Raw genomic sequence first — 19,570 nt, forward strand, 5'->3', positions numbered from 1 at the left:
TGAGTGGGGAATGAACCCCTTCCATCCCACTTGTCTCTTGCCCGTTTATGGTCCTGGCGTGTGACTGCATCCTCCCCGAGGACAGGGTGACTTTTTCTGATTATGACAAATGTTCCATATGGGCTCAAGAGCATCCTGACTCCTGGAGCCCAGGAGGTTTGTTTGTGCAGCGGGGGGCTGCTTTCACTCTCTCGTTTATCTTCCTTTGCTATTGTTTGCATTATTTTTGAACAAGGAAATGTTATGTTTGTAATTTAAAAGAAAGCATAAATTGAAATAAAGATACAGTGATCCAAGAGACAGAAGTATACAAACATATGAAGCATCAGACGTACTGTAAAAAGAATCCTTCTTTGGCAATCAAACTTGGTTTCCCACCAGTGCAATCTGAGAAAAAATCAGTGTAGTAATATATATGTACTGTTAATGTCTCAAATTAAAATAACAGCTGCTTCCCTGGAGTTTTTCTTAAGTGTCAGGGTTTCTCAAGGAAGAAAAAAAAAGATTAAAGTAGGAAGGTTCCTTGAGGCAAACCAAATACCTGTCACTTGAACAAGTTAACAGGATCAATTAAGGAGGTGAAAATGGGCATTGTGCGCCATGAGAGCAGAACTCTCAAATCTCTAGAAGCTAGCTCCTGGGTTTAAAGAGCCTGAAAATGAAGCCATTTGATTTGTGTAGCAAGTTTTTATAGATTTCCAAGTAGAACTCAGTTCGATGCTGAATTAATTTGACTTTCCCACTAATGTGGTAGGTGATGGTTGCTGAAGCTTTGGACATTTCCAGAGAAACCTACTTGGCAATTCTGATGGACCGGGCCTCCAATGGCCCCGTACTGGTGGGCAGCCCCCAAGGGGGCGTTGACATTGAAGAGGTAGCAGCTACAAATCCAGAACTTATTTTTAAGGTATGTTTAGATTCATGGCTGTACTTTGTTCACTGATTGTTGTTGTACAAGCTGTTAAAGATTTAATGTGGGGTCTGAGACTGGTAGCAATACATGTGTTTTTGGGATTTAAGGCAGAAAATGTGCAGTCTTTTCTCTTCCTGGGCATCCAGTTGAAAGCTGGGTAGAATCAAGGTATTCACTATTCGAGGTCTTTTTCTCTTCCCCTCCCTTCCTTCTTTGCTCCTTCCTGCCTTTTCCTCCTTCCTCATTCCTTTCTATCCTACCAGCCCCTAGTAGTAAGCAATGGGACAGGATTGTGATATTTCCATTTCCTCTTGGTTAACTCTGCCCCATTTAACAGTGTGTCTAATCCAGCAATGCTCTCCTAGGAGACCAGATGTGAACGAGAGACTACCTGGATGTCTCTCTATAGTATTGATGTAAAATAGAATCCTTCTAAGGTCCACCTTCTCTCTGGTTGCTTCAATCCTTTAAATCTTGTCCTTTAATTGATATTAGGATTAGTTTCTAGTCAAAGAGGTCAGAGGTCATCTTAACTCGCCAGCAAGTTTCTCAATGCCTTTAAGCTTCATTTTTTGAATCAGTGAAATGAAAAGGGGGTAATATCCACCCTGCAGAATTGTGAGGATTAAATGAGGAGATGTGGATAAAGTGCTTCTCAACCTTCCTCGGCTATAAGAAGAAAAAGCCAAGGTTGTTAGAACTTTAAGTCCAGTTTTTGATTCTGGATTCTTAGTGTCAAAAAAGTCACATTAAAAATTTCTGGCAGAAATATTCATGATTTCTTTTAGAAAGTGATTCAAAAAGTGGGAATTTTATTTCTTGAACCGCTTTGTTTGGATAAGGTACTGGCGCTTTGTTGATTAGTTTTAAAATATTTTCACTAATGTTACATGTTTCAGTTAACTGCCTTGGAAGTTAAATTGAGACTTTACATGCTGGCTTACCAATAATACCTAGCCATTTGCAAAATTAACTTGATTTAAAACAAGCTATTCCACTTGTGAAGAGAATATATGAAATAAAGTGTATGAACAGCACTCAGGAGTTGGGGAGAATGGCACTTTGTAGAGATAAGGTATTATTAATAATTATATCAATAGAGTGTTTAAATCATAAGGTGATATTTAACCTATGTATGACAAGCTCTAAACTTAACAGCAATATTAGGCAGGAAAACCTTACTTTGGAACCCTTCCAAAAGATGTCATAAAAATTAACTGACTAAATATTCGTCAGTGCCATCTGTATAGTAATTAAAAGTGAAACCTGGCATCTGATTGTCTTGTCAGCATGCCACCGTGAAGAATTATATAGTTTTTGGAAAGGCTGTTTTATAGATGGTCTGCTAATTAAAACATACCCTATAGGCAGCTGCGGTATGCCGTGCTCAGAGATCTCTGGAAAGGTGCCACGCTTTAATTACTCATTTGCAAATAAATACTAAGCATTTTCTTTTGAGGTTGTAAATCTTCACATTTGACTGTCTGAATTTTGCTTATTTGATTCATTTTTACTAGGAGCAAATTGACATTATTGAAGGAATAAAGGACAGCCAAGCTCAGCGGATGGCAGAAAATCTAGGCTTCCTTGGGCCTTTGAAAAACCAGGTACCTGAGTGATTGGAGACCATTGTGTCTGACCTGTTTCAGAAATCATTTGGAAACCTGCTTAATTGCCTCTAATGTTTGTGATTAACAGGAAACAGGATTATTTATTGTTTTGTATCTTTTTCCTCCAGCTGTGTATGATGAAGGAAAATTTTTTCCTGGTGTTCCAAAAGCGGATGTTTATGACATGTGTTTATGTATATATATATGTGTATATATATATCAATGTTTGTGAAAGTGTGTGTCACACATAGACAAATGCATTTTGTTATGTATGTTAGTCTCCTTATTTTCTTCTGTGGCATTGCAGCTCCAGCCCATGAATTATAAGAGGCAGCACTGTGATTAGGAGCACGGGCTGTAGAGTCAGGCGGACCTGAGTTTGAATCCTGTACTGTTACCCAGCACATGTGTGACTCAGCACATCTGAACATCAGTTTCATCATCTGTAAAATGGGGATGATGAAATCCTAACTGAGAGGGTTATTGTGAGGAGTGAGTACGCTAATGTATGAAAGTGCTTATTCAGTATTCTGGAAAGGTCAGTTATTATTGTTATTAATAATACACATTACTTACCTAATTGCTATTCTTTCATAGCTAATGAGCATTTGAGATGAATATTAATTAATAACATTAAGGTGATATTTTACTGAAAACAGCTTAAAATATGCCAAATTAGTAATTATATCCCTTGACTTCAAAGATAGAAAAATTATCCTCCAAGCTATTAAGGGAGAGTGTCTGTCTTGAGCATCACAGTGCTGCACTGTCCTCGGTCCGGCCCATGGAGCTTGATTGTATGTCTGTATAGGCAGGCTTCCTTGTCCCACAGCTAAATCAGAACTTGCTGGCTGTTTTTTTCTTCCTCCATTACTAAGAGAAGCCACCTTAATAATCGTACATCCTGTGTGTGTGCATGTGTGTGTGTTCCCCTAAGGCTCCAGGATGGTACAGAGTATTTCCTTTACTTTAGTTAGGTAGCATTCCTCCAATAAAACAGGAGATTTTGAACTCCTTTCTTTCTGCCTTTACTTATTTTTTTGACTGATTCTATCTCTGGAAGTTTAAGGCTAACAATAAGGAAGTCATAGAAGAGTAAAGCAGAATAAGAATTTTAAAAATATATATCTGTTTGAATTAAGAGAGGATGCACTTATTTGAAGATAGAAGGAAAAGCTCCCTTAAAAATCTAAAGATTCAGGAGATTAGAGGGGTCAGGGTCATCTGGGACTGACCCTCAGTAGGAGATAGAAAGAGGCAGGATTCTTGAACAGTTAGAGGAACTCATTGTCCTTTCTGAGACTGGCATAGAGATGCCAGGGTAGTGGTCTGTGAAAGGAAGACACAGATGATTCCTGAGTAAGGGCTGGTTACCCCTGGTTGGTTACCCCTCCTGAGAATGAGGCCACTAACTATATTAGCTATCCATTTGACATTTATTAAAGGGCTTCTTGTGTAGCAGTGGTGGTCACCAACAGCCACTCTCCCACATTGTCACTGTGTTCTAGCTACACTGTTGTACAGTTAGCTCCAGAACATGCTCAGTAACCCCGTTTACGTCCTCCCTATCCCTTTGCACATCTGTATCCTCTTAGTCATTTGTGGTCACCTTTGTTGGATCCTCGTCTGCAGCATAGCAGGGCCTTTGTCCATCTTCCTCACTGCTGTGTTGCCAGCAAAGTGCTTGGCAGATATGTCGGGTACCCAAGAAACATCTGTCACATGCGTGAATAAGTGGAACAACACAGCTGGGGTGTCCACTTTGAAGAGATTCCTAGGGAGTCAGCAATAGGTAGCTGTGAGCAGCAGGAGAATAAACTGGATTGGGAAAAATCTACTGACCACATGGTTTGAAAGCTCAGGAGGTGCATATGACAGAGAGTTCTAGAGAAGGCAATCATAGTATTACATGCATCATAAGACAGTTTCCTCCCCACCACATATTATAAGAGAGAATTGAGTTATTTATAGCTGTTGAATGGCTGAATCATGTTTTCCCAGAGCCCTAAACACTCTAGGTTTTAAATGAGTTACCTGTGGAAGAAAGATGAATGTGTAGATCCTCAGGGATCACTAGTAGCAATAGTGTCATTCTATTTTTAATTTAATGTATTGAGAAAGGAAAGAAACTTTTAAATTTATTTTTGTCATTCTTTCATTGCTGACTACTGAAAGGCTTTCACTCTTCGTTTGCTCAGCAGTGTTGGAGTGAGCACTGACTGGGTGCTGCTCACTCTGCTGGATCCTGGGGCGGAGAGACAATGAGTGGTAGCCATTGTTCTTCAGGGATTCCCAGAGCAGTGGAGGCAGCCTCCTGGCAGTGAAGAGAGGAAGAGGGAATGCAAAGGACAGCGTGGGGAGAGGGGGCGAGCTCAGGTGTAGGCGTGTTGGAATTTGTTCATCTAGGGACTCCGGTTATCTTTGTGCAGTAGAAAGTGGAATATATGGCACAGGAGCTCAGGAAAAACTGCACTGGAGTTGTAGATTTGGGCGTCTCTGCTTTATGATGCTTCCTCAAGCCATGGGGATTGGTGAAATGTTCCAGAAAGCCAATGGAGGTGGCACCTGAGAAGAGAAAACATTTAAGTGATCATGAAGATTATCAATTGCTGATGCTTTGATAAAGAAATGGTATCTTAGGGGTCCCTTAGAGTCAATGTGACTCTGAAAAGTTACTTAATTTTCATCTAGGGTATGGTTTAGGCATTTGGAGGTAATTCACTCATGGATGAACAACATATAAAATGATTATTTTGCAAATTTATTAAGATCATTCCTCTGACTCATGCCTGTTATCTCTAAAATGTGATGTATTAATATTAGATTTAACAAAAATAAATATCACCTTGCGTAAAACCTGTCAGGTAGGTGTCCCTGATGAAAATCCATTTTAGCAAGAATTGGTTGAAAAGACTAAAGCCACGGGGATACTGAATATGGCTAAAAATTCACAAGCTTCTCTAGTGTGTCTGAATTATTGTCTATACTATTGATTTCTGAAAACATAGGCAGCATTTATTGTCAACATGTACCTCTGGGATTTAAGCTGATGAAAAGATCTGATGGGCCAAGTTAATACGGGCTCACTAACACTTCTGGGAGTGCTGCGGACCTCTGGCTGGCTTTAAGAACCAATTATGAATGTTGATGATATTAGTTCCTGGAACTAATGAAGAAAAGTATTTCAGAATTGTTTAACCTGTTAAAACATTTTTGAAAATATTTGTAAATTTATCAGGGTTTCTTGCATATGGCCCCAGGGGTTTTTTATTTTAGGCATTTTAACTTTTTCTTTTTTAATTTTTATTTTTTTCAGAGGTACATCATATTTCGAATTCTGTATACATTACATCATGTTCACCACCTGAACACTAATTATAGTGCATCCACTCACATGTGACCCTAATCACCCCTTTTGCCCTCCCCCCATTCCCCAATGGTAACCACCAGTCCAATCACCAATGCTATGTGTTTTCTTTTTTTTGGTCATTTTTATCTTCTACTTATGAGTGAGATCATATGGTATTTGACTTTCTCCCTCTGACTTATTTCACTCAGCATAATACCCTCAAGGTCCATCCATGTTGTCACAAATGCCTGGATTTCGTCATTTCTTATGGCTGAGTAGTAGTCCATCGTGTATAAATACCACATCTTCTTTATCCATTCGTCCCTTGATGGGCACCTAGGTTGCTTCCACGTCTTGGCTATTGTGTATAATGCCACAATGAACATAGGGGTGCAAGTATCTTTGTGCCTTTGTGTTTTCAAGTTCTTTGGATCAATACCCAGCAGTGAAATAGCTGGATCATATGGTAGATCTATCCTTAATTTTCTGAGGATACTCCAAACTGCTTTCCATAGTGCCTGCACCAGTTAATTGCTTAACAAATAACCTTAAAATAACATTAATTGGTGGGTTTAACAGATAACCTTAAAATAACATTAACTGGTGGCAAAAGGAAAGAAAACAAATTTTCTATATAGCGTGATTTCGACTTGAGGAAGTAGCTGTCAGTAGCAAACTGGCTGAGTGCAAGTTAACCAGCAGAATATTTTCTTTGACTTGTGTTTAATTTATTTTTAAAATGTGAGCCCATTTAGAAAGCAGGGGAGCTAACTTCAACTTGCCACAGGCCCTGCCATTTCCTATTATTGCACCTGATCAGATGGACACATTTTGCCTGCCTAGCCTTTATAGTCATTTAATATATAGCCCCTGGAATAGGCACGTTCTGTCTCTAAGCCAGGCTGGTTCTCCCTTGTAGCTCTTACATCCCAGGGTTTATAACACATATCCCTCATAGATCTTATAACACACATCTACCCATACTTCAACCCTACTCAAAAAATGTTTATAGTCCATCTTTGTACAATAATTAAAAATTAGAATAGTGAAGACCTCCAAAATGCTGTGTTAATGTAGAACTACAATGGCATTAACATGCAGAAAATTCAGGCTTCACAGTAAGCTAGGTTGATAGAGGCTTAAGAAGTTTTGAAGTGTCGCAAGTGTCCACTGATGGATAGATAAACAAAATGTAGTATATACATATAAGAAGGTTGTTAAGTCTTGAAAAGGAGGGAGATTCTGACATGTGCTGCAGCATGAATGAGCTTTGAGGATGTTATGCTAAGTGAAATTAGCAAGTCATAAAAAGACGCATACTACGTGATTCCATTTATATGAGGTGTCTAGAGTAGTCACCTTCACAGAGACAGAAAGTAGAAGGATGTTACCAGGGGCTGAGAGAGGAGGGAATGAAGAGTTGGCTTAATAGATACAGAGTTTCAAGATGAAAAAGTTCTCGAGATCCATTGCACAACAATGTGAATATATTCGAAACTGCTGAACTGTATGCTTAAAAATGGTTGAGATGGTGAATTTTATGTTATATGTATTTTACTATGATTCAAAAAAAAAGAAATTTTTATGTGGCTGGGATAAGATCTTATGTATGCACCCGGAAGTTATTTCTATTATGTAATCTTTCCTTATTAAATTCATCATGAATTCAGCCAGTAGTTATTGAGCATTGACTCTGTGCAGAGGCTGTAGAAGCAGGGTGATGCCATGGTGTCCAGGATAGCCAGCGTGCCTTCTACATACAGCTCGCATTGCAAGCTCATATGAAGGACCTAGGAAACCTCTGAAAATATAAAATTTATTCAACAGTGAGTTATTTATCAGCATTGGACTTTAACTCAAATAAATTTTGTTTGCATAGAAGAAGAAAGAGTAAACATTAAATAAAAGAAATCTTAAAGAGTACTTGAAAAAATAATGGGAGAATTTTTTTTTTAATGCTCTCAGAGTAGGACCAGCCTTTTTGAAATCTGACACAAAGCCAGAAGCTATAACACAAAAGAGTGGCATTATTGTTATCCAGTTTCCATGGGGCAAAAGTAACAAAAACATGGTCGAAAGAGAGAAAAATGCTTGCAATTTATGTGAGATAAAGAGCTAAATTCCTTTTGTAAAAACATCTGTAGGGGCTGTGACCCAGTGGTTAAGTTCGTGCGCTCCGCTTCAGTGGCCCAGGGTTTTGCTGGTTTGGATCCTGGGCACGGACATAGCACCGCTCATTGGGCCATGTTGAGGCGGCATCCCACATGCCACAACTAGAAGGACCCACAACTAGAAAATATACGACTATGTGCTGGGGGGATTTGGGGAGAAAAAGCAGAAAAAAAAAGGAAGATTGGTAACAGTTGTTAGCTCAGGTGCCAATCTTTAAAAAAAAAAAACTCATAAATTAATAAGAAAAAGACCAAAATCTCAACAGAAAAATGGGCAAAATTCATAAAAAAGGAGATACAAACGTCTCAAGCTCATAGACGAATGCTCAAACTCATTCATTGTAAGAGTGATTCAAATTAAAGCTATATATGAGATACCCATTTTCACCGAACACCCTGTGAAAAATCCAGATGGCTGATGGTTGTGAGTAGCAAAACAATCTCTATGATACTGGTTTCTGAGAGGGGAAATTAGGGACAACTTCTACTAAGAACAATTGAACAGAATCTTCTGTTATTTAAAATGCCCACACCTCTCTTTGCTCTACTCCATGGAATGTATCCTACAAATATTTAATCACATGTATGATGTATATACAGAGATAGGTAAGGCAGCAAGTTAAGTAATATCAAACTGTTGGAAACTAAATAGCCATTATTTAATAGACAGGTTAAATATGATACATCTATACAATAAAATATTATGCATTCATTTAAAAGAATATTATCACTCAATTTGTGTTGCCAATGACGGGTCTCTCAAAATCTGTTAAGTATAGAAACAGGGTGTAGAACCAAGTCTGGTTTTTTAAAAAAGGTGAATGAAGAATATGCAGACATGCATGTGTACAGACCCTCTCTCAATGAACCACCAACTGGTAAGGTGGCTGCAGGTGGGGAACTGGGGAGCTGCATGGCTGGGGAGTCTAGATAGTGAAGGTTCTGAGGAGACCCATGTGTACCTTGGGAACTTTGTGTCATGTACATGTATTATCTAACCAGAAAAAGAAAAATTGTATTAAACAATATTCAGTCTTACTCATTATGTATATTTGTTTATGTCCACTGAGTTTTGAATTAGGATTTAAGGAAGTTTACCAATATACATAAAATAAATTAAGATGATATGAATTACATCTCTACGAGTTCTTCAGTCAATTCTGGAGCAAGGAAACCACTCTCAGTACTGACCACAGTGGGACTTTATTCTAGAGAGTTGGTTATATAGGTGCTGCCAGAGCTGAGGAGTTTCATAGTGGACAGAGAGACAATCTAGAACTAAACAGCAACAGGATACTGTTGCCACCTGCATGCTTGAGGAACAAAATGAGGCAGTGGTTTTGTTGGACCTTGGGATACAGAAGCTAGAACCCTGGTGAGCCTCTGTGGTGGGAGCTAGAGCCAGACGAGGAGATGCTGCCCAAGGCAGAAAGAAAAAGATAGAAATACCCTGGCTTTTCCCTGCCTCCCTCCTCCTGTCTCCCACTGCTGCTTCCCATTGGCTGAACCGAGCTAGAAACCAACTGGCCCAGGAGCCTTGGAAACTCAGCCTACAAGCATCAGCTCCCCTGATATACAGAGCAAAGATGGGGAAAAGCCGGAAACAGATCTGAGGACAAGTAATGCAGGGCTGGAGCAATGAGCAAAAATGTGGCAAAGGGAAAACCTTGGCTGGGAAAGGAGATGGAGCTGGAATGAGACTGATACCCACCATTCAGCCATGATCACACAGTCTTGCTATGTTGCATCACAAGCTGTGTTCACTGTAGGTGTGAGCTGTCCTAGGTGGTGTCATGCCTCATTCATGATGTCTTCCCCTAGCCCCAGCTCACACAATGTCAGCATGCTGTGACATAGGCAATTAATAAATGTTGGTTGAAAAGAATGAATGAGTGAGTGAATTTCAAGCAGAGTGAGAATACTGAAGTTGGGGCGTAACATCAGGGAAACTGGATATTCTTGCTTTGTGGTGTATGCCCTTTGGACAAACTGTTTTCAATTTGAACTGTGCTGTTCAGTAACTGTACTGTTCAGGACTTTCATCTTCCTGTCTTGCAACAATTTCCATTAGACACTCAGTAATTGTTTCACAGATTATAGGTTTGGATTGATGAATATAATAACTGTTTTATTCTAGCATAATAAGGAAAACCTAGTCATTATAAACTCTCAAAATCGTATTTACCTTTTACTTAAATGGAGCTTGTTTGTATTAATGATTGTAGCTCATATTGTGGCGTAGCTCAGCTAATAGGGACATGATAATTTACAAAAAGATTAACAGTGTTTTTAGGCTGTACTGAAAATATTTTGCTTTACTGATAATGGTCTTTTCTAGTGTCTAGAGGAAAGTTGAGCAATTCCTTCTAATGAATAGCAGTGGAAATTAAAATAATTATGCTTTTCTGTTTTTCCCTTCAGAAAACTTAACTGAAAATAAAGACATAACTTGCTATTTTTAAGGTTTCATTAATCCAGCAAAATAAATGTTCTTTTACTGCTTTCATGTAACTTCATTTCACTTGATCACATTTAGGCTGCAGATCAAATTAAGAAGCTGTATAATCTCTTCCTGAAAATTGATGCTACTCAGGTGGAAGTGAATCCCTTTGGTGAAACTCCAGAAGGACAAGGTAAAAAAAAAAGAGAGAGAGAAAACAAATGAATATAGTTATTTATGCAAACTATAAATTAAATTGTACAAAAGACTGTAGCAACAGCTCTGCATTAATTTCTTTCAGTAATTTAATTTCTGCCATAGTTTCAAATGCTCCCGTGATACCGTTGAACATTTCAGCACTTGAGTTTGCAGCCAAATGCCAAGCCTCAGAGGAAGCTACTTCTAGGTTTATTTAGGATCATGCATCTACCAGCACTGCCTCATTTTTGGAGGCCCATTGCTCTGTTACTATGGTGAAGATTTGGGTGGAAACAGGAGCCACTGGACTTGGGTGTAATGAATGTACCGGCTTTTATGGAATTGGAACTCGAAGTTTTTTAGTTTACCTAAATCTGTATAAATTCACCTTGTATTCCCTGCTGGATTTACATCCTCATGGTGAAGCCCCCAGTGCCCCATTGTCCAGTTCTCACTTGACTTGGTTACCAACTTCCACTTCCGGTAGGAGGAGGAGACCTTTTTGTGGGGAAGGTTTTTCCTATCCGTCAGGTACTTATACAGTGTAAACAACTGTTTTATACGTCAGCACCCACCACCATTGCACTGTGTCTTGCATACATCAAGTATTTAGTAAGGTCTTATTAATGCGATAGCAAAAGCTTGTGCGTGTGTGTATGTTTTGGGGGATGGGATATCAGGTGGAACCTTGTTTGTTTAGTACATTTGGCCCCCAGTGTCTTGCATGCTTCCTAGTGTGTTGTGGGCAGTCAATGAATAAGGATTTGTCATTGGATAGGTAAATGAGGTGATCTATTATGCGCAAAAACAACCAAGCTGTAGACCAAGATGGATGGTACACTGTTTTACAGAGGGGCCTGGGTTCAAATTCTGGATCTGCTATGTTCTGACCACAGACCTGGGTTAAGCCTCAGGGTTTGTTTTTTGTTTTTATTTCTTTAATCCAAAAGAGTGGTAAAAATGATAACTATCTCATAGGGTGGCTGTCAAAATGAGGTGATTGGTGTTTGTGTAAGCATCCACTGTCAGACACAAAATAGGCCAGTCCCTGACATTCATAAAATGTAGTTCTTCATCTCAGATAGGACAAAGAGTAGTCCAGGAAAGGTATAGATTTCATGTTTGTTTATTTTTTTCCTTTTTTTGTTGTTTTTTTAAGGATTTTACATTAGGACAGGCAAAGAGCTCATATTTAGGAAGCCATTTAAAATAATATATTTCATGGTTTACACAGTGACCACCAGATAAAAACCTATCATAGGTCATTTATAAGCAAGCTACCTTTATTCATAAATATTTTAAAAATTCTGTTTGAGGGGACTGACCCCTGGCCAAGTGGTTAAGTGTGCACACTCCACTTCAGTGGCCCAGGGTTTTGCTGGTTTGAATCCTGAGCACGGACATGGCACCACTCATCCAGCCATGCTCAGGCGGCGTCCCACATAGCACAACCAGAAAGACCTACAACTAGAATATGCAACTATGTGCTGGGGGGCTTTGGGGAGAAAAAGAGGGAAAAAAAGTAGATTGGCAACAGATGTTAGCTCAGGTGCCAATCTTAAAAAAAAGAAAATTCTATTTGGTTGTAAAATCATCAGTACTTCATAGAGAGAGGAAATGAAGGGGCAGATAACTGTTTTTGGAACTCATACGCCAGGCGCTGTGATAACCTTTTACATACAGTCGGCCCCCATATTTGTGGGTTCTGCATCCACAGCTGGGAATCAGAAGGCCTATGATGGTTGTGTCTGTACTGAAGATATAGACTTTTTTTTTCCTTGTCATTATTCCCTAAATAATACAGTATAACGTTTGCATGGCACTTATATTGTATTAGGTATTATAAGTAATCTAGAGGTGATTTAAAAGTATAGGGGAGGATGTGCATACGTTATATTGCAAATTTTATATAAGGGTCTTGAGCATCCGTGGATTTGGGTATCCATGGGGGTCCTGGAACCAATCTGCTGTGGATACCAAGGGATGACTGTATATTCATTTTTATTATTTTTGTTACTTACAGCCCTCTGCAAAATTAGGAGTTGTTATCCCCATTTTATAGTGGATCGAAAAATTAATGTGACTCCCCCGGGGGCAGCTAGTTACTAGAGCTGGGGTTTGAACTCATGTCTCTCTCAGTTCAGTGTGTATGTTGATTCTGTTATGCCAGACTGCCATAGTAACTTGCCTTCCTCTCTTTTTTTGTCCCTCTTAAACGATTGATTTGCTTTCATCAGAATGATCTAGAAGTAGTCTCCAGTCTGAGAATCTTGTTTGAGTCTCCAGTCAAAATTAAGTCCAAGAAATGAAAGAAAAGCAAGTTCAATATAAGTTCTTAAAGGTCATATATTTCTTTTCAAACTAGAATGCACAAGGACCCTGGTTATTTCATATTCATAAAAAAAAAGGAAATTTCAGCCATGGAGTGTGATGAAACTCAGGCTGTAGCACTCTTTTCATTCAACCCTTGGGGAAGTTGTCCATCAGATTGTGGTCTGGCAGCAGGGAACAGGAGTGCGAGAACCTTGTCCTAGAGGGTATCTGTAAAACCTCACGAAATCTGAAGTTTTCTTTGTAATTATTAAGAGAAAGGAAAATTGTTCAGCTTTTTGGAAAGAATCATCATAAAATACATGCCATGTATACAGTTCATTAAAACATAAGTCTTATGTGATATTTTTAAGAGCAAAATTATCTTTAGCTATTAATTTGTTCATTGTACCATAAAAATTCAGCTATTGAATTATAATCACAATTAAATGAGTGTGTTGGTTTATAACTCTAATGAACAGTAGTTAAATTAAACCCAATTAGGAAACGGTGATTAATGACCAAATGTACAAATTGATCTTCATCATTGTCACAATCCCCTAAAGCAATCCTTTATGTTGGAGCTGTAAAACCAGTCATTTATATCTTAGCGGTATTGATAATCTTAATATTTATAATCTGAATATTTAAATTTTTCCATTTAGATCAGTAATAGCAGAACATGTAACCTTTCACATTAAATTTTTATTTAATAATTACTTTTAATTAAGAACTTTAAAGAGCATGGCATCATGCCAAACATTTTTACTTTAAACTTATTCGTTGCAGAGGGTCTTTGTGAGAGAATTTCCTCTGTCTTTCATTGTTTGATGAGGAACATTTAAAAAGATTTAAGGTAGGGCTGGCCCAGTGGCGCAGCAGTTAAGTACGCACGTTCTGCTTTGGCGGCCCGGGGTTTGCCAGTTCGGATCCCGGGTGCAGACATGGCACCACTTGTCAAGCCATGCTGTGGTACGCATCCCACGTATAAAGCAGAGGAAGATGGGCATGGATGTTAGCTCAGGGGCAGTCTTCCTCAGCAAAAAGAGGAGGATTGGCAGCAGATGTTAGCTCAGGGCTAATCTTCCTCAAAGTGGTGATATATTTGTACAACAGATGATATCTGGTTGAATGAAGAGTAATGGCCTTGATAACATCTATGCATGGGGAGTTTTTGGTGTGGAGAAAGAAGTACAGTCCAAGAACTATTTTTGCCAATATGATTAATAATCTGATTCAAAGAATATGATTTGGCACTACTGTCTGTGATGTGGTTTAGTGGCTATTAGGATTATAATGGTTGTTAGTGACAGAAACATATACCAGCCTTGTTTTTGTTAACCCCCTCCCCCCGGAGGGGGGGTACTGACTTTACTCACATAACAGGGAAGTTTAAGGCGTGAAGGGAATCAGGAATTCTCTGGTCTTCCAGCTCTGCTTGCCTCTGACTCAGCTTCTTTGTCAGCTGGGCTCTCTGGAGCTGTCGGCAAAGATGGCTCCCAGTTCTCGTCACTTTCCTCCAGCAACCATAGCAATCTTTTCAAATGATTCTGAGTGGTCCTGCTTGGGTCACATGTCCATGTCTAGATCAGTCGCTGATGTGGAACCACATGGTGTAGGAGAAAGGCAGTTTCTCAAAGGAAAAAGGGATATTGAGTCAAAACAAGACTACCGGAATGACCTAACTTATAGTGAAATGGAGTCAAAGTCAAAGACAAATTAGCTCTTTTCTTTGCTTGTCCAATTGCAGTCCTGGAATTCACTCATGAAACCTGTGGCCAAGTTAGAAGAAAGGTTTTCTTTATCTACCTATCCATTTATTCATTTGTTTTGCAAGCCATGGTGAGATTTTATGTCCTATTTTATTTTTTCCCACTTTCAACCAGATCTGCTTGCACACAGATTCGTTTCTTTGGTGTCTTTAAAACAATATTTCTCAGGAGAGTGGACATTTTTTCTCCCAAGGTGACATTTGACAGTGTCTAGAGACATTTTTTTAATTGAGATAAAATTGACATGTAACACATTAGTTTGCTGTATACTACATAATGATTGGATATATGTATTTATGGCTAAATGATCACCACAGTGAGTCTAGTTCATATCTATTTTTGCTTGTTACAACTTGGGGTGCAGAATGCTACTGGCTTCTAGTGGGTGGAGGCCAAGGATGCCACTAAACATCTTATAATGTACAGCACAGCCCCCCACAACAGAGAATGATCTTGCACAAACATGTCAGTAACCCTGAGATTAAGAATTCCTGTTCTAAGGCGTCTTTGTCAGTTGGAGCCCAAATCCATTCACTGAGCTAAAGGAGTGAAACCCAATTTAAATCAGTGACTATCTGGCCAAGATTCGATGAGAATTAAGGCTGGATGATCCAAAGTTAACTGGCACATCAAATTCCTTTCTTGCTTCAGATTAATTTCCCTAAATAACTACCCTGTTGCTTCGTGTTAGCAAGTGCCCATGTTGTTGGTGGGTGTTTCTCTCTGCTTCTCTCTTTAAACACAAGACTCTATTTTCAAGAACATTTTCATTTCTCTGCCTCCCTCTAAACCCTCCTCCCTCCTCGTATCTATTTTCTCTTTTCACAGCAACTAAAGAAAAGTTCTAAAAAGTATACGACTCTTGGAACATCAATATTTAATGGGAAGTGGGACTAATTTGAAAGTATCAGCATTTAAAGGCCATCTTGGTAAGGCGGGTTTCAATAGTGCATTATGTTTATTTATCACAAATCAAATGCAATACGTTGCTTGAAGACAGATTATTTTTCAAACTAATCATGACAATTTTATTTCCTGCTGTTTCTGTGTTTCTTTTATGTGTGAGTCTCCCCTCTGAAATGTATTTTTCTTTTGTTTAATTCAGTGACACATTCTTCTGTTAAAACTCGAGGGTCAGAGGCCCAGTCATGTTCTTCATAGAGGTTGTTAGTGGCTCACAGATCTCACACCACTCAACAAAACAACAAAAACACTCTATGAATATAAGTACTGCAGCCTTCTTTGATATTTGTTCAGAAGGGAAATTCATTTGTACAATCTATCAAGCATGTAACAATTTGCTTTTGATGGTGAAAATTGTTTTATAAATATTAAAAGGTGTGTTTTTTCACCCACTTTGTACACAGAACGGCCTTTGTTCGAGATGAATTTTCTATAGAACTGAGGTTTCATTAATGTGACATTGAAACTCTTAATGTCTGAACCGAGCTCAGCACCTCCAAAGTTGTATTTTACCATAGTTTGTTGTTTTATTAAATGAAAAAGCCTAAGTTTGAGCAAGTGAGTTTAATTTATTCCTCTGCTGGTGACATAGAAGTGTAGTTGAAGGGGTCTTCAGGGGGAAATGAGCATAGAAAAGTCAATCAATAATCCGGGATTAAGCTCTTCCTTTTCTGCAGGTTGCAAGCTTTTGTGTATTCTCTTAGCATTTTTTGTTTTCATGATTGTAGGATGCACTTTTCTAAGTTTCTCCTTCATTGTAACAAATACACCTGTGGCTATTATATCACTTGTTAAAGCAGGATACAAATGTAATGAGAACAGTGACTGGGCAGGGATTGGCAACCTTTTTCTGTAAAGGGGCAGTTAGAAAATATTTGGCGGTTTGTGGACCATGTGGTTTCTATTGCAGCTACTCATCTCTGCTGTTGTCTAGAGACAGCAACCATAGAAATATGTAAATGAGTGTGTGTAGCCACATCTAGTAAAAATATATTTACAAAAATAGGCAATGAGCTGGCCTGAGGGTCATACTTTGCCACCTCCTAACTTAGATTCTCATTTGGGGCTGTTTTATACCAATCTTTAGCCACCTTGGCTTTATGCAAAGATGTGGTGTGATCTGAGATTCACCAAAGGCATCTCTTTCACCCTCATCCTTTATGCAGAATTCTCCTTCTCCATTAATTACAAAGCCTGAAATGCCAACCTTTAAAATCTTTCCTGTGGGAAAATTCTTATGTATTCACAAGATGGCATTTGATTGAAAACCATAGATAACTAGTACATATGTAAACTCTAATACACATTAGTTTAGCTTTACTCTAAACAGACGTCTGAGATTACAAGCGAATGGGACAAAGTACAGGTCATTTTTAGTGGCAGGAGGAGAGGAGAATCCTATAGCCTGGGCTGCAGCACTGGGAACCTGTAAGAAGCACTGTGCATGTAGAGGATGGCAGTGGTAATAGAATAACCTGTGAGTGCCAGCTGTTTGTGAGGCCAAGTGCTTTGCATATAGTCTCTCCTTCCACCAGCGCCATGCAGTAGAAAACACTATGATCCCCATTTTACAGACAAGGCCACTGGGCTTAAGAAAGGTTATGGCTCCCTGGCTAGGAAGTGCCAGAGCTGTAGTGTATACCAAGTATTTTTGATGTCAGAGTCTACATTAAGTGGTCAAGTTTAAGGAAGAAATTTTAGGTGATGCAACATTATAAACTGAGATAGTAAAGCAGGAAGATACTTTGTATGTTAGGGACTACTTTTAAAATATTGAGCAGTTATAACAAAGATGTGTCTAGGAGAGCCCACGTATCTCCTTAAAGTCATTTATTCGCCTCTCTTCCTTCCAAAATAACAAACGATTTAGGCTTTGAGGGTGGCAAGTCAGTTTTGGATCACCCTTCTTAACTCCTAAGACCCTTTACTTACTTCCTCTTTATGTAGTGTTTTTAACTTCCCAAAGCACTTGGACATAACATACATGGACCTAGTTAGGTTATTTGATTTACAGAGGGAGAAAATTAGCCAGGGCCCATTGTCAATACACCTTTTAGCCCACAAGAGTGATACCTGTAGATACACCTTTTGTCCTACCTGTAGATACCTCTTTTATCCCACCTGTAGATACCTCTTTTATCCCACAGTCACTACCTTCAGGCCTTGGTTTAACTCTAAAGTTCTGTCAAGGTAGTCACCAAAGAGTGGACTCACTTCTGTACTTGGCGTATGCATCATACCTCAGGAAAAAGCGGTTTTTGGAGATCTAGCTTTACAGGCATTTAGGTGGGACTGCTTTCTGAACTTTGCATACATATCCATTAATTATGCTCTCTTTCAAGTAGCTTATAACTGTAGTCTTTGTAAGGGTTGAAGATCAGCCTGGACTTATTTTGATTTACTAATTTATTGATCTTGACCAAGAATCACTTTATTTGAAACTCTTCATTTAGGAAGTCAATTTGATCGCCTTTGCCCGTTCATTTTGAAGGCCTCAGTTAAAGTAGTCTTGCCAATGAGTAATGGAGGAGCTAAAATTACTAATAAATTAATTAAAATGTATTTATAAACCCAGCGGAAAGCCAAGAATGAAGTTGCTTTCCTATCGATTATTATACAGGTCATTAGCTGCGGAGAAAATGCCATTGTAGCGAGCAGAGAACACTGGTCAGTAATTGTAGGATTCCATCATTAAGATTTCAGTATTCTGGAAAGTAATTACTCATTTGTTCCACGTATTCACAGTGTGTGGGTCGAGTGGTTGGATGTTTTGTGGCAAGACTAAGGATTCAGGCAGCCATTAACTTCATAGAAGATTCTCTCTTGTCAGTCAATGCTACTTTAAGTGATTTGTGGTTTGGGCTTCTATTTATGCTGAGTATTCTTAGATATTAATATGCCAATTCTGCACAGATTTGTATCAAAGTGCTTGACTATTGTGGTAGAGAGACCATTGGAAAAAACCCTCTACCCAGGGTCTGAACCCTAGGATGTTGTAATGTAACAATATTTTCTCTTCATAGGAAGCAAATGGGATTAACAGACTATGGGCATTGGTTGTGAGTGAAATATTCTGGGGTGGTGGTTTCCTTTCAAGAATTAGGTGCCTATGAGCAATGTTGGAGGAGAATGGGTAGTATCTCTAAATTCTTGGTCAAAAATCTCTACCTATCAATAACCCAAGTAAAGTAATAGAATATTATTATGAAATGTCATCATAGACAACTGATTTCTACCCTAAGTGATGTGATAAAAGGGAACAGATCTCAGAAACCAGCATACCACCTCTCCCCACTACAGTCTCTCCCTGATTCTGTACATGTCGAAGATCTGTACATATAGGAAAGTGCTCTGTGGTCCATCCCTATCACCAAGTGAGTTTCACTGTGTCCAGGACTCCTGGCCAATAGGAGAGTTGGAGATCTATACCAGCACCAGAGGGTGGACACAGCAGTGCTGATAATGCCTGGCAACCTTCCCTTGTAACTGACTAGTCTTGGTCTCTTAATGTCCTAAGATGGTCTGGCTCACGTCAGGTTGATGGTCTTAGTTTCAGCAGACCCCAAAGTAAGCATACCAGCAGTCTAGGGATTGTGGTTTCCATTTTCCAAATGAGAAACTGAGGCCCAGAAAGGAAGCAGATTATCTTTATCGAGGTTACAGAGTTAGTTAAGAGTTAAATAATTAAAAACCCTCTTGATTCTGGCCCAGTGTTCTTTCCACTAAATCTTTGAGAAATATTAGTGAGGACACTGATTAAATGAAAATTTCACTTTGTGATGTCAGAAGAAGGACAAAGGAAGACCACAGGAATAGCATTTTTGTCTAGTCTCTCTTTGCATAG

The 19,570-nt window shown here is 38.9% G+C and overlaps 1 protein-coding gene across 1 annotated transcript in view; it reads left to right on the top strand.

Annotated features, from left to right (window-relative positions):
* SUCLG2 (succinate-CoA ligase GDP-forming subunit beta) overlaps positions 1-19,570 on the top strand; it is a 260,077-nt gene that overhangs the window by 137,470 nt on the left and 103,037 nt on the right. Inside the window, exons 5-7 of the mRNA XM_023620105.2 lie at positions 755-907; positions 2,431-2,520; positions 10,580-10,676. Of these exons, the coding sequence (XP_023475873.1) occupies positions 755-907; positions 2,431-2,520; positions 10,580-10,676 (340 nt within the window). The remainder of the gene's footprint in view (positions 1-754; positions 908-2,430; positions 2,521-10,579; positions 10,677-19,570) is intronic.

Source organism: Equus caballus, chromosome 16, assembly GCF_041296265.1.
Source record: "Equus caballus isolate H_3958 breed thoroughbred chromosome 16, TB-T2T, whole genome shotgun sequence".
Classification (NCBI taxonomy): Eukaryota; Metazoa; Chordata; class Mammalia; order Perissodactyla; family Equidae; genus Equus; species Equus caballus.